Genomic DNA, 15187 nt, shown 5'->3' on the forward strand with positions numbered 1-15187 from the left:
ATAGATATTTCAAACTTTGGTGATCAGTTTTGATAACAAATGGCCTCCCTAACAAATAAGGTCTCCATTTCTTCACTGCCACCACTAAGGCTAAGAATTCCTTTTCATAAATAGAGAGTGAAAGCTTATTACCTTTCAATGTCTGGTTGTGGAAGGCAATAGGCTTATGAACTTTCATCAAAACAACTCCCAACCCCATACTAGAAGCATCACACTCCACAGTGAAGGGTTTGGTGAAATCAGATAGAGCTAACACAGGGGGGCATGAAACAACATCCTTAAGTAGCTAAAAGGCTTAAGCAGCTTCTTGGGTCCAAACAAAAGAATCTTTCTTCAATAATGTAGTCAAGGGTGTTGCGATTTGCCCATATCCCTTCACAAGTTTCCTATAGTATCCAATGAGGCCAAGAAAACCCCTTAGAGCCTTGACATCTCTAAGTATAGGCCACTCCTGCATAGTAGCAGTCTTCTTAGGATCAATCTTCCCCTCTTCACCAGAAATAAGATGGCCTAGATACGTCACCTCCTCACAAGCAAACACATACTTAGATTTCTTGGCATACAATTGATGCTTGGCCAAGGTTTCTAAAACCAATCTGAGGTGACCAAGGTGATCAGACAAGGATCTACTGTACACCAATATATCATCAAAGAAAACAAGAACAAACTTTCTTAAAAAGGGCTTAAAAATAGCATTCATCAAGGATTGAAAGGTGGAAGGAGCATTGGTTAAGCCAAAGGACATAACCAAAAACTCATAGTGGCCTTCATTTGTCCTAAAAGAAATTTTAGGAATATCTTCCTCCTTCATTCTGATTTAGTGATAACTAGACCTCAAATCCAATTTAGAAAACACAGAAGCACCATATAGCTCATCCAACAACTCATTAATGACAGGAATAGGCTATTTATCCTTAATAGTCTCTTGATTTAGAGCCCTATAATCAATACACATCCTCCAAGAGCCTTCAGTTTTCCTAACTAAAAGAACAGGTGAAGCAAATGGACTACAACTATTCCTAATGGAGCCAACAGACAATAACTCCTTAACTATCTTTTCAATTCCATTCTTCTGATAGTAAGGGTATCTGTAAGGTCTTTGGCAGATGGCTTGAGCTCTTTCCTTGAGATTGATTTGATGTTCATGCCCCCTAATAGGAGGTAATCCAACAGGAGTGGCAAAGACTGCATCAAACTCTAACAATAGCTTAGCCACCTAGACAGGTACTTCAGTAGCACAATCTGCAAAATAGGAATCATTAGGAGCTGAAATTTGCAAAACCAGTCCTCTCTTCACAGATTCTTTCAAGAATTAAGTCTCTTCCTAAATGTGAGTACCTGCACCCCTCAAACCATGTAGCAACACAGGCTTTTGTGCATAGGAAAAACACATAGTTAGCAACTTGAAGTCCCATTGAATGACCCCAAGGGTACTCAACCAATGAGTCTTTAACACCAAATCACAACCCCCCATAGGCAACACATGTAATTGAACTGAGAATTTGTGCCCTTGTAAAAAAATGGGAACCTCCTTACATAATCCTTGAGTTCTAATCACATCACCATTAGCCACTTTCACTTCCAAAATCTAAGAAGTATCCACAGGAATATGTAATTGAGAAAGTAAGGAAGTGTCAATAAAATTGTGTGTGCTACTTGAGTCTATAAGAATTACCAGGGACTTATGCCTAATCTTTCCCACTACCCTCATCGTACCAGAAGTAGGGGTACCACTTAAGGCATAAAGTGTAATCTCAGCATCCTCAATATTGTTTTCTTGACTGTGTAAGGTGTGATCAGAAATAGAATTCCCACTACCCTCCTCAAGTTCTGTAATATGTACCTCTGAGTTAACTTCAAGCACAAATTCCACATAATCAAGAAGGAACAACATGGCATTTTTACATTTATGACCAGGAGCCCATTTCTCATCACAGTTATAACACAATCCTTTCTTCTTCCTCTCCTCCATTTGAGCAAGTGATATTGCTTTAATGGGTAATATATTCTTAGTATCTATCAAAGGAGTAACTTTGGGTAAACCTAAGATTGAGGGCTTACCTTGGTCCAATTAAACCTTGGAATTCCTCTTGTAGCTCTAATTGTACTCTTCCTGAATCTTGGATAAACCAAAAGCTACATTTAGAGACTAAGGATTAAGCATTCGAATAGGAAGCCTTATCTCATCTTTCAACCCATTGAGAAAGCAACTCAGCTTGTGTGATGAAGATAACCCTTTAATCCTATTAGATAATACTTCAAACTAAGCCTTATATACTGCCGCAAAAGTTGTCTGCCTCAGCCTTGTCAATGTCTCCATGGGATCATCATACATAGTGGAGCCAAATCTAACATGCAAGGCTTGAACTAGTGACTCCCAATCACAGAACACCCCTGTTTCCTCTCCATCTTGGAACCAAATTAGAGCTTTACCCTCTATATGAAAAGAAGCAAGCATCAATTTCTCTTCAATTGGAGAATTGTAATATCTGAAGTACTGATTTGCTTTATACACCCAACTTGCAAGCTCTTCACCAGAAAATCTTGGAAAATCCAACTTCATTGGACAAGAAAGAGGTAACATTGCAGAATTAGGGTTACAATTTTTCCTAATTCTTGGAGATTGAAAAGGCCCACCATGATTAGAGGCACTTAGTTTTTGCAGAATTGAGGTTAATTGTTGACTCATCTCATTCAAGGGTCTCGTGTGAATATCTTGTATGGTTTTCATTTCTTGTAACTCTTTGTCATGATGATCAGAAGTGTTTCGAAGTGAAGCAATGGCTTCATTGATTGCAGCAGAGGAACAAGTCTATGCCATGAATGCCAAGGAAAGCCAAGCTCTGATACCAAATGAAAGGCCAAACTTGTTTGGTAGCTAAATTCGAGGACAGTTGGACCCCCAGCACAAAGTGTTAGAGAGATAGAGATAGAGAGTATATGTAATCTGATGAACAATCTACTTGCTTGATTAATAATGGCCTTAGGTCTTTATACAAGATTGCTATGTAATTCCTTACCATATATCCAACTAACTAACTAATTTCTTCACATCACTAACTAACCAACCAACCCACTCAGCAACTAACTAACAACAGTTATCCTCACTTAACCAAGCATTGACTAACCAATAACCATAGTTAACTAACACAAACAACAACAGTAATGTGAACAGTAAATCAATACAACAATATAGTAATGGTAAACTCTAACATCTTTATCTATTGAGCCTTGGGAAAATTTAATAACAAGTTATGTTTTTGACCTACGATGACTTGAATTTCTAGGAATTCATGTACCAAGGTTTCAAAACATATTAGAAAAAAATATATTTTACAATCGTCATTAGAGAGACAGAGAGTTACACGTATAATAAGAGTTGCTGTGATGTTTGTGCACCTAGGGTTTTGTGCCATGTTACTTTGGGTTCATTCAAGCATGGATTGAAAAACTTTACAAAGTTACAACAATAAAAATAAAAAAGAGTTTGTTATGGAGTCAATCATGGATACGGAGATTCGTGCAAAAGAGAAATCTTTTACAATATTTGTCCAATTAGGTATTTGAAGCTGAAACTGGTATAGCTTAGTAAGTTTTACTATAGGTAGATACCTTGGGATAAGTATGTAGGATAAGATTCTTTGTATTTGTAATCGTTTTTTTGTTAGTAGATTTTTCGGGAGTAGTGACCTAAAATTGACCTGGTAGGGTATTGCCTAGGAGGGTTTTCCACCTCATAATTTAGTTTGGTGATTTGATTGTGCCTTAATCTTATTTGCAAGTAGGTTGACTAATTAATCAACTTGGGTAATTCGATTAATTAACTGGGGTCAATCTAAAACCCAACAGGTTTATGAAATATTTTTAAAAACTTTTTATGGAAAAAGAAAAAAATAACTTATCACCTATAATTTATTATGAAAGTGTTGTGAAAATATTATGAACGTAGCTCTTCTCTTCCTAAAATGATAAAATTAACAAATATCTTGAGGGCACCATTAACCGAACCCTATAATCTATATATAGGTGGGTTGAATTGGATCGGACAACCCAACCCGTCATTTGAATGGGTGAAAAAGGTTCCCGAATAGTCAATATATACACACAAAGCTAAAAACATGAAAGATAAAGAACAAAATTAATAAATGTCCTGAGACCACCGTTAACCGGACCAGGTAATCTATATATAGGTGGGTCGGATGGATCGAATAACCCAACCCATCATTTGAATGGATGAAAAGGGTCCCCGAATAGGCAACACACACACACACACAAAGCTGAAACATCAAAAATAGAGAGCAAAGTTCGTTAGCTCAACCAACCGAGAGAGAAAAAGGGAGAGAGTCAGTTTGCGATTCGCAGAAAGAGAAAGAGAAAGAGAAGAGATATGAAAGGATTAGGAAGATTGATAAGGCGAGCCGTTTCCAATTCAAAACAATTCACTCAACCTTCAACAACAACAACAACAATTCCCCGCCGCCTCATTCACGCCTCTTCTTCCACGGCGTCGTATCATCCTTCCCCCAATTCAACATCAACATCATCAACAACGCTGCTCAGATCTTCTCCAATTCCTTCTTCGCACTCTCCAACAAAATGGGCCGGCCCATTCTCAGGTCCCCTCAAAAAATTCAATTCAATCTCTCTCTCTCTCTCACTATTCACAAGATATAAATATAAATTATTCTGAATTTTTTTTTTTTTGGTTTTCAATTTTGATTAGGGCAGAGGAGGAACATGTTTATACAAACGCAGTCGACGCCGAACCCGTCGTCTCTGATGTTCTATCCTGGGAAGCCTGTTATGGATGTTGGCAGCTCCGACTTCCCCCATGCCCGTGCTGCCATGACTTCTCCCCTCGCTAAAGCCCTTTTCGGAATTGATGGTGAGTTGTTGTTTTTCGTGTTTGTTTGATTGCATATGGTTTTGTTCTGTTTTTTAGTATGCGAAAAAAAAAAAAAAAAATTGAACATAATGGTGTAAACTTGTTTTGCTGGGATGAAAGATAGGAGTGGTTGAAGCAAAGCTTAAAATTGGTCTTATTATTATTATTATTATTATTATTATGATTGTAATAATGACATGATTGATAGAATTGTTTGTTGGGGATGAAGGATTGGAGAGAGGTCGAAGCAAAGCTTAAAATTGGTCTTATTATTATTATTATTATGATTGTAATAATGACACATGATTGATAGAATTGTTTGTTGGGATGAAAGATCGGAGAGGTCGAAGCAAAGCTTAATTGTCTTATTATTATTGTTATGTAATATGACATGATTGATAGAATTGGCCGGTATTGATTTTCCAAAAAGGAAGAAAACATTTTTATCTAGGTTTTTTTATTTTTTTATTTTTTTTTTAAATTCTGAAATATAGCTGAAGTGGTAAAAACAGCAGAATATTTCAAAATTTTGGACTGAAAATTGGATAGGGTCACTTGCTTATGAAAAATGACTGTTTTGTTTATAATGGTGTTTATTTGAGTGGGCTAGCAATTTGTAACACTATCTGTGTTTCCTTTTAATACAGGAATTACTCGGGTTTTCTTTGGTTCTGATTTTGTTACTGTGACGAAGTCAGAAGATGCTGCTTGGGATTTTCTAAAGCCTGAAATCTTTGCAGCAATCATGGATTTTTATTCTTCTGGGCAACCACTGTTTCTAGACTCACAAACTGCTGCAGCCATGGACACTGCTATTCATGAGGTATAACTTTTAATTTTGAGGCTAGATTTAAGAAAATGTGTAGATTGATACATTGCTCGTATACCATTAACTTTAATCTTAAATTCCATTTGAGCTAGATAAGTTCGCATGTAATTATATTAGAATTTGGTTTAATAATTTTTTTTTTTTTTGGATAAATAACAAAATTTCATTAATCAAAAGCCCTAGGTAGACCGGGAGTGTACATAGAAAGGATTTCATCAAGATCGAAAATTACAATGATCAAGCATAACAAAAAGATTAGAACAAGAAAAAGAAGAAAAAACAGAACACCAAGCAAACAAAGAGTGGAGGTGGAGAGATTTAATCTCAAGAATTGACCGTTCTGTTCCCTCAAAGCATCTAGTGTTCCTTTCCCACCAAAGGCACCATAACACACAATGTGGACAGCCCTCCACAAGTCTATATTGTGCTGTCTACTGAACGGGCCCTGCCAAGATGCGAATAAATCTGCAACACTTTGAGGCATAACCCAAATCACACCAAAAGATGGTTTACCGATTCCCTACTTCTTTTACACATAACACCAATTCATGACAGGGACATCCTTATTCCATAATCTATCAAGGGTCAAAATCTTGCCTAAGGCGGTAGTCCAAGAAAAGAAAGCAACTCTAGGAGGGATCTTTGAGCGCCACACAGGTTTCCAAGGAAAAAGATTGTCAGGGGTCGAGAAGAGGGATAAGTAGAATTCACTAACCTTAAAAGCCCTTATTCTTTGTTGACTTCCAACAAAGTTTGTCATGCCCCTCACCAGTAAAGGTCATAGAGTGTGTAAGATTCCAAAAAATATCAAATTGTTCCATCTCCCAATCTTGGGGCTCTCTACAGGATCGAAGGTACCAACGAAACCTCTGATTAGGAAAATACATGACATCAACAAGATAAGAATCCTTGTAACAACTAAAGCTGTAGAGTTCCGGAAATGCCTCCCGAAGAGTACAACCCTCACACCACAAGTGATGCCAGAGTTTAATTCTATTACCATTGTCAACTTTGAAGATGATGGATTTAAAGAAAGCTGGCCAGCCTTGTCTTATAGTTCTCCAAAGACTAACACCATAAGTAGCTGTTACTTCTTTTGTACACCACCCACCCCAAATATTCCCATACTTGATCTCGATAACCTGCCGCCAAAGGTGGCTTGTCTCCATGCTGTACCTCCATAGCCATTTACTTAGAAAAGCTTGGTCGAATTTACTCAAATTCCGCACACCCAACCCACCAAACTTCAAAGGGCTATACACTTGAGCCCAATTGACCAGATTGAATTTAGGGGACTCATCAAAACCACCCCATAAAAACTCCCATTAGAGCTTCTCAATGCGATTTGCAATATCCATCGGGATAGGAAAGAGAGATAGGTAATAAGTAGGCAAGGTTGAGAGAGTGCTTTTAAGTAAAGTAACCTTACCACCTTTTGATAGATACAAACGCTTCCAACTTGCTTCGGATTTAGCCTGATTAATATGCAAACCTGACATAGCCTTAGATGAAGATAAGACGTCTCTCCATTCACCAATCTGACTAGGTAAAGCATCACAGAAAATTAAAGTATTGTCCGCAAAAAAGAGAATGAGACACCATTAAAGGGGCATGAGATCTGGGACCAGCAGTGAATCTCAAGATGTGACCAGCCAGAAGAGCCCCATCTAATAACTGGCTTAAAGCTTCCATAACAATAGCAAATAAAAAATGCAATGTTAAATTGTTCCTCCCCTGACCCCCCCCATGTGCGCACGAGCATGGGAAGTAAGCTCTCCAATTTATCTTGGTCCTAACACATGCCTGATATACTAGGATTAAAGATTTGTGAAGTCTTTGGCAAGAATTGTTAAAAGATTGTGAGGGGACTTGATTTTATGCCCTAAGGTTTGAGGCACTTATTTCATGAAGGCTTGATTTCTAAGACTTACTTTTTTTCTAAACATTTTTTTGATAAGTAAAAACAAAATGTCAACAAAAAGGAGCACTTTATTACAAGACTAAGATCTAATGGCCATTTCAAGTTTTTGTTTATTCTTCATTTTATTTAGAATCATTTCAGAATATAGTATACTTAAAGAGCAATGAGCCTGCTTTAATCTTCCCACCCGTGAGTTAATCCTGTATTCTGAAAGATGGCATCTGTTGTTAACTAACAACTGATATGTGAAAGGCTAATTTCAATCAAACCTAATGCATACAGCTAATGCTTAGAAAAGTCTTTCCATGCAATGTATGCCCCAATTCTTGTTTCACTATCCCATAAATCAGTTACAGTCTTAGAGCTCATTTTGGCACGGATTGAAGGTCAAAGAAATGCACTGCAACAAGGATAAGACTGTCCCTTAGATTAGTATTACATAAACTCTTATTAATTTATTTAGTTGGTTAGTCTTTTTTCTTGCATACTCTCCTTGAATGGAGTTTGGTTCCGTCTCATTTTTCATGTTTTCCCCTTTCTGTTTTGCTTGATCATTGTAATTTTGGTTCTTGATTTTTGCTTCTACAATACATTCCCAATGTGCTTGGGTTGGTTATGATTTTTAATAATATTTTACATTACCTATTAAAATTTTATTTATTTATTTATTTGGTTAGTAATAAAGTGCATAAATTTATGCCCAGTGCTATAATCACTCAAATTGTTTCTTTTTTGTAGTGGGTTTAAGACACAGGGGGTGCATGTGTAACTTTATTTTTATAAATTTTTTATAGGTAGGTGTTTGTGTAACTTACCAATCAAAAAAAAAAAAAAAAAAAAAAATTTCTTTTTTGCCACTTCCCATTCTTCCTACTACTCCTGAAGGAATCCTATACTTTTGAAAAAAGGAAAATAGAAAAGATTAGAGTAGGTCCAAGAGGGCTTCAAAAGCAGAAGGATAGATATGATATTTTTCCCCATCATTTTAATTAGTAGTCACATTTGCTTGCTAAATGAATGGTACAGACCATTGAATTTCTTTGTGGTCTTCTTGCTGTCTGTTATGTATATATATTTTATGTGCCACTTTTTATATGCCTCTGTTTCCGCCTCCTATTGGGGTAGCAAATAGAATGAAAAAAAATTCAGAGGGATTTCCTATGTGGTGGAAAGGGGAGTGAATTTAAATTTCAACTTGTTATTTGGAATTCTATTTGCCAACCCATTCAACTTGTAGGCTTAGGGGTCAGAAAGTTATTGATTTTCAATGAAGCCCTTCTAGGCAAATGGTTGTGGCCTTTTGTGGCTGAGAGGATGCTTTATGGCAGAGTGATAGAGATTAAAGATGTGACCTCTTGGGGTGGATGGTGCACAGAAACTGAAAGGGGTCCATATAGTGTTAGCTTATGGAAATTTATATGCCATCTTGCCAAGGCTGGGTTAAATTTGAGAATTTTATCTGTTTTGAGGTGGGACATGGTACTAGAAATTGCTTTTGTATGATTGTTGGTGTGGGGAAGAGAGTTTCAAGAACAGATACCTGGAGCTATTCCAAATTGCAAGAAACAGAGGCAACAGTGGTGGACTATATGGAGATCACATGTGGTGTTATATTCAATTGAACCCTTCTTTTATAGGAGCTATTAAGGATTGGGAGTTAGTCAATAAATTCTTTTTATTGGAGCTGTATGCAGCTAAGGTGAAGCAAGGTCAGGAGGATAACATGGTGTCTAATTCTAATGCCACCTCAGTGATATTTTCAAATAATTTAAAACAAATCTGTTGCTGGAAAATAGAATGAATAACCCAGGTCTAGAGAGAACCCGGGACTTCACTGTTGGAAATTAGTATTTTGAAGGAAATTATTGTTATTTTTATTGATTGTACTCAATTAGTTTGATTCTATATATATAAAAAAAATGTACTCAGTTTGATTATACATGAATCCGTTGGATGTGAGTTTTTTTGCTCGTTGAAACAGGATGATTCTGAAACTGTAGCAATGATCAAAGAACTCCTGGAGACTCGTATCCGACCAGCAGTGCAAGATGATGGTGGGGACATTGAATATTGTGGATTTGATCCGTAGGTTTTCCTCCTTTATTTGGATATTATTTATATATGTCTTTATGTGGTCTTACCCAATAATATCAATTGAAGCTCATGGTTTTGATTTCTTCAGAGAAACTGGAGTAGTTAAATTGAGAATGCAAGGAGCTTGTAGTGGCTGCCCTAGCTCTTCTGTCACACTCAAATCTGGCATTGAAAATATGCTGATGCATTATGTTCCTGAGGTAACGGGTGATAAATATTTTTTTGGAATTAAGTTTATACATGTCATATGTGATTGTTGTCTGAGGCCTCAGATCGTTCTTTGGCCATAGATGGTAATAGATAAGTGTTTTTTCTTTCTCCATAGAGTTTATACACCTGTTATTGATGTCAAACACCTTTGCATTCTTCTTAGCCATAGATGGAAATAGATGTGGTTTTTCTTTGTCCAGGGAGAGAGTTGCATAATCCATAATCATTGTGTGCAAAGCTGCACGTGTATGCATGCTGAATACTATTGCATACAAATAAAAAACATTGAAAGCTCAAACTAAAACTTGGGTCATCTACCCCTACCAAACCAGTCGACAACAAAGTGTTAAACCAAAAATCTAGGCATAAAAAAAGAGGGAAAGTGAAAACAAGCTGTACTACTTGTTGACTGTGAGTCTTCAACACGGTGACATAATGGAGGTGGGTTTAGCGAAAACAAGCTGTGCTGCTTGAAACTATTTTTCTTTAGAACTTTAATGGATTGGTTGGCTGCATTGCGGAACCAATCATTTTTATTTTTCTTGATTTCTTAGATTCTTGTAATTTTTGTTCTTGATTGTTTCAACCCTTGTACACTTCCTGTGTACTCTAGGGTGTTCCCTTTTTTTTTGACATCAATAAACTTATTACTTATCAAAAAAAGGATTGTCACATAAGGTGCTGTTTTAGGGATTAGTCTGAGACTACTCTCACTTATACCTAAGCATACAACATCATTTTTGGTTTGGTTCCATCTTTTCCTTTTTTTTTTTTGGCCAATAGAGATGGGTGATGTGTCATTTTGTGACAATTGGGATTAAATGGGTGACATTTTAAGGTCCATCTAGCACTTAACATGGGGATTACTAACAAAGATGTATGACATGGTGCTTTTGAAAACATAACCAAATGGTAAGGGCCATAGTGAAAACAACCCCAAGCACTAAGGGTCAAAAGTGTACGTATTTTTTTGGTAGAAGATTTTGGTTTTGCTATGGGATGGGGCATAGTTGGGGGTTTCAGTATCGGTGAGGGATGGGACTTTCGGGTGGCTGGGCTTTGTTTGGCTATTGTGGAGGTTTGAGATTTCAGTGAGTTTGGCAGGTGACGGGTCTAAATAGATTTTGGGTTGTTGGTGATTTTTGTTGGAAAGTAGAATCTGGCTTGCTTGGATACCAAGTTGATGCTGGATATAATAAAAAATGGTATACAAAAAGGAGATAGAATAAGAATTTAGGAAAAGCAATTAAATAAGAAAAAAAAAATAGGCCCTAGGAATCATCACTTAAGGTTTACTTGAAATTAGCACCAAGCAAGAAACCTAGGAACCGTCCCAACAATCGAGAAATGGTTTTGGTGTAGGATCTCTTGAAAGTGCTTTTGCTTTTCAATAATTTGTCTTCTATTTATTGGAGCCCTTTTAAATTGGCTTTTAGGAGTACATCAATAAGAAAAAAAATTCATAAACAACACAATCCCACATAATCCTCAATCAGAATAAAATTACATTGTTGGAAATTCAAAATCTGAAATTCAAATTGGCACTAATTTTGGTGTCTGGAGATGTTGAAGGGAGCCACATGAAAGATTCAATTTTATGGAACTTTTGTTAAGAAAAAAAAAAAAATCTCATTAAAAGAGCACGAAGGGAAGCAAATTATGTACATGGAAGAATACAAGAGATACATAAAAAATCTCAAGAAAATGAAGATCTAGAAATTCAAGCAAATTAGAAAATGAAAAATATTCATTGGCAGCTATGCAATCATATAAAGTCTTTAGTAGCACAAGATTTGAATCCAAGACCATTTTCTCACTGTCTCCTAAACCATAGCATTCATTCTCTCACTGTGTTAATTGGGAGCGTTCAATTAAATGTTGCCATGTTGAGAGGTTACAACTTTTCGGGAAATGGATGAAATGTATTCTGCTTTGTGTTTCTACTTTCAGATTCTCAGTGTAAGTTAATTGTAGTTTGGTTGTTTTTTTGGTTCTCAAGGTTTGGTGGAATGGGACTATTATCACTATTGCTTTTCCTTTTCTCATCATTAAAATCCTTAGATGATTACCAAATCAATGAATTTTTAGAGATATCTCATTATTATCCATTGATGATACCATTTTATTTTGTGGGGACAGAGATCAAACATTTACAAGCTATTCAACTTGTTTTGGTTTGCTTTGTTTCAATGCTGATTCTGGTTTGTGGGTGAATTTGAGGAAAATTGAGTTGGTGGCTATAAGAGATGTTGAAGTTGTATCTGATTTGGAAAATTTGTTCTGATGTAAGGTGACAATGTGGGGAATTATTTAAAAGCCAGGAAAAAAATTATTTGTCAAGTTATATTGATAAGCATTCTGTCTAGTATCCCTACCTGTTTCATGTGTTTGTTTATCATGCCTAGCGTGGTGGCAAAGAAGTTGGGAAACCACAAAGGGATTTCCAATGGGTAGGTGATGGGAACAAATTTAAATATCATTAGTTAATCACACATTAATGGGGTAAATGTTATGGATTTTTGGATTGGGATAAGACATCTTTGGACGTGGCTTATTGCTGTTGAATATGGTGAGGCTTTGTGTGCGTGGACATCAGAAGAGGTGAGAGGATCCTGTTTTGTGAGTTTGTGGAAGAGTATAAAGGGTGTGTGAGAGATTCTTTCTCTAGTATTATTGTTTTAAGAATTAAGATAGGGGATGGAAGCGAGGTGCAATTCTGGTAGTACATTTTTGTGTGGTGAAGTTACATGAGCGATAGATTTCTGAGGTTATTCATATTATTGGTGGATAAGGAGTGTTTGGTTAACTCATAGTTATCTCTTGAAGGAGTTCTACATTGGAATGTCACATTGTCCCAATCGTTGTAGGTTGGGAGCTTGAGTCTGTTGATGTTTTCATGGAGCTACTATTTTCTAATCTTCCTTCAAGGGTAGAGGATAGAAAGGGTTGGAGGCAATCTAAGAATAGTAACTTGAGTTATGGTATTTTATGAGGTCCTGTGGGATGTTAACAATTAGATTTATGTGGAAGAATATTTTGAGCGTAAAGGTACCAAGAAAAATAGCGTTTTGGGATGGACTGCTACTTTGGGTGAAATATTGACAATTGATAATCTGAGGAAAGTGGAGAAATTATTGTGGATAGATTTTGTATGTCTAAGAATTGTGGTGAGTTAGTAGATCATCTTCTTTATGTTGCAATGTGGCTAATTAATTGTGGTTGTTAAACTTAACTTTGTTTGGAGTGCATTGAATGATGCCTCTGAAATGTGATAGATGTGTTTGCTTCATGGGGAGGGAGATTTGGTCGTTGAAGGAAAGGTTAGGTTTGGGGGGCAGTCCCTCTGTGTGTTATGTGGACAATTTGCCACAAGAGGAATAACCACACCTTTAACAATACAGAGTTGAGTGGAAATCCGCTTAAAAGCATCTTTTTATAGCTATTTGCTTTAGAAAATTGCATTGTGATTTGTTCTTAGTTTCCACACTCACTCTTGTGAACTTTCAAGTCTAAATGGATGAGAGGGTGTATGATAATCATCCTATGTGTTTGTTCTTCTTTTAATAATATACCTCTTAATTATTGAAGAAAAGTTTAAAGCATTAATAGTGAAGAAAAAGTTTTATTTTGTTATATGTATTACAATTATGGTCTGCTCATAGAAACTACGATGTAGTATCAGTTTGTGTACTTTTATCTAGATGAATCGTTTGGGAGAAATTAACATTTGCTTAGCCCCTCATATTTTATTATTTTAAACTGAATATATTAGTTTTAACTGAAGTTGGTGGATGCACAGATTCCTGATATAAAGGTAAAAAAACGTTGGTCGCTACATGTTGATATGTTCTAGTCCGGATCAGAATATCTATTTCTACTATTGGAAGCCTTTCAGAGAAAAAACACATTTTTAATTTTCATAGTTTCAAAGAGGTGTTACTGCGATTCTAAACAGATGTGTCAAGACCTCGCTCTGTGTGTGTCCTCTTGTGCTCTTACTGGCTTGGTACTAAAGCTAGCATCGTTAATCCTTTAGTTTCAAATTACATTTCAGTTTTCTTGGTGCTGTCTGCTCTATCAATTTTCATAGCTTATGTTTTTACTTGGTAAATTAAATTAAAAAAAAAAAGTTATGGCCATGGACTAAACATATTTTGGTTGAACTAGCAGGTGTGATTAATATCTACTTTCCATTTCAGTTTGTTTCCTAATGGAAATCCCCTGTATCTACAGGTCAAAGGTGTGGAACAAGAATTAGATGATGATGATGGGGATGCAGCATTAAGTGCCCAGATGGAGTAGGTAATGTTACTGGTTTGTTCTTGCAAGGCCTAAATTATATAGTGAAGAGCTTGAAGAGGACTTCAGCTACATGCTCTTGTACAGAAGTAAATTAAACTGCTTTTTTATTTTTAGGGTATTATATATTGTGATATTTGCTGTAAGCTAATTTGGATATGCAACTGATCATTGTCTCATTCAGCAAAAAAAGAAAAGGAAAAAAAAAAGATTATTGTTTATTACAAATTTTCTGGTTTGGCTAGCGGTGATTTGATGGTTTAAGCTTTTTCATATAATATTTTGGTGCTAGAGGGATTGTTAAAAACTTTCACTGCTTGACTGGTACATATGTTCCTGCACTGTCCTTTTATAAGATTCTAGTCCTTCATTTGTGTTGTTCATTCTCATTTACCCAAATAATGCACTGAACACAATTGCCACCTGGTCTCCTATCAACATCATTGCATTATTTTAACGTTTCCATTTTTCCACCTTGGATTTCTTTTCATCAACCAGTTGACAACAGTGACCTATTTGACACACGAATAAAAGGTTAAGGATTAAAATGAAACGTTTGAAAGGATATAGACCATTTTTGAAAGATGAGGCAAAGGTTGAGGACCAAAAGTGTAATCAAACCTTCCAAATTATCTTGTAGGATTATCTAATGCTTGTGTGCCCAATAATATTCGTTATTTAAACTCATGAGAATTGAGTCTTTAGTTGATTTTCCATTGATCATTCGAGAACCAATTAAAATTAACAAATCTTAAATCTCATACATTTATGTCTATTGTACGGCCTTTTTTTACCAATGAAATTATGCCTTCGTATTATATTGGTTAAAGTCTCATTTTAAACTTAGAAAGAGACAATTATGCACTTAAATTCCATGTCGACCTACTGTAATGTGGATTTTAACCTCGATCCACTTTTAGGACTTTCAAAAAAATGTGAAATTATCATT

The 15187-nt window shown here is 36.1% G+C and overlaps 1 protein-coding gene across 1 annotated transcript; it reads left to right on the plus strand.

The window, feature by feature from the left end:
- The first annotated feature begins 4249 nt into the window (after positions 1–4249).
- Positions 4250–14621, plus strand: LOC126722644 (nifU-like protein 4, mitochondrial). The gene is made up of 6 exons (XM_050425789.1): positions 4250–4616; positions 4724–4885; positions 5533–5708; positions 9617–9720; positions 9818–9929; positions 14173–14621. The coding sequence occupies exons 1-6, from the start codon at positions 4388–4390 to the stop codon at positions 14239–14241; spliced, it is 852 nt and encodes a 283-aa protein (XP_050281746.1). The 5' UTR covers positions 4250–4387; the 3' UTR covers positions 14242–14621.
- Positions 14622–15187: the final 566 nt, after the last annotated feature.

The sequence above is a fragment of the Quercus robur genome, chromosome 4 (assembly GCF_932294415.1).
Source record: "Quercus robur chromosome 4, dhQueRobu3.1, whole genome shotgun sequence".
NCBI classification, from domain to species: Eukaryota; Viridiplantae; Streptophyta; class Magnoliopsida; order Fagales; family Fagaceae; genus Quercus; species Quercus robur.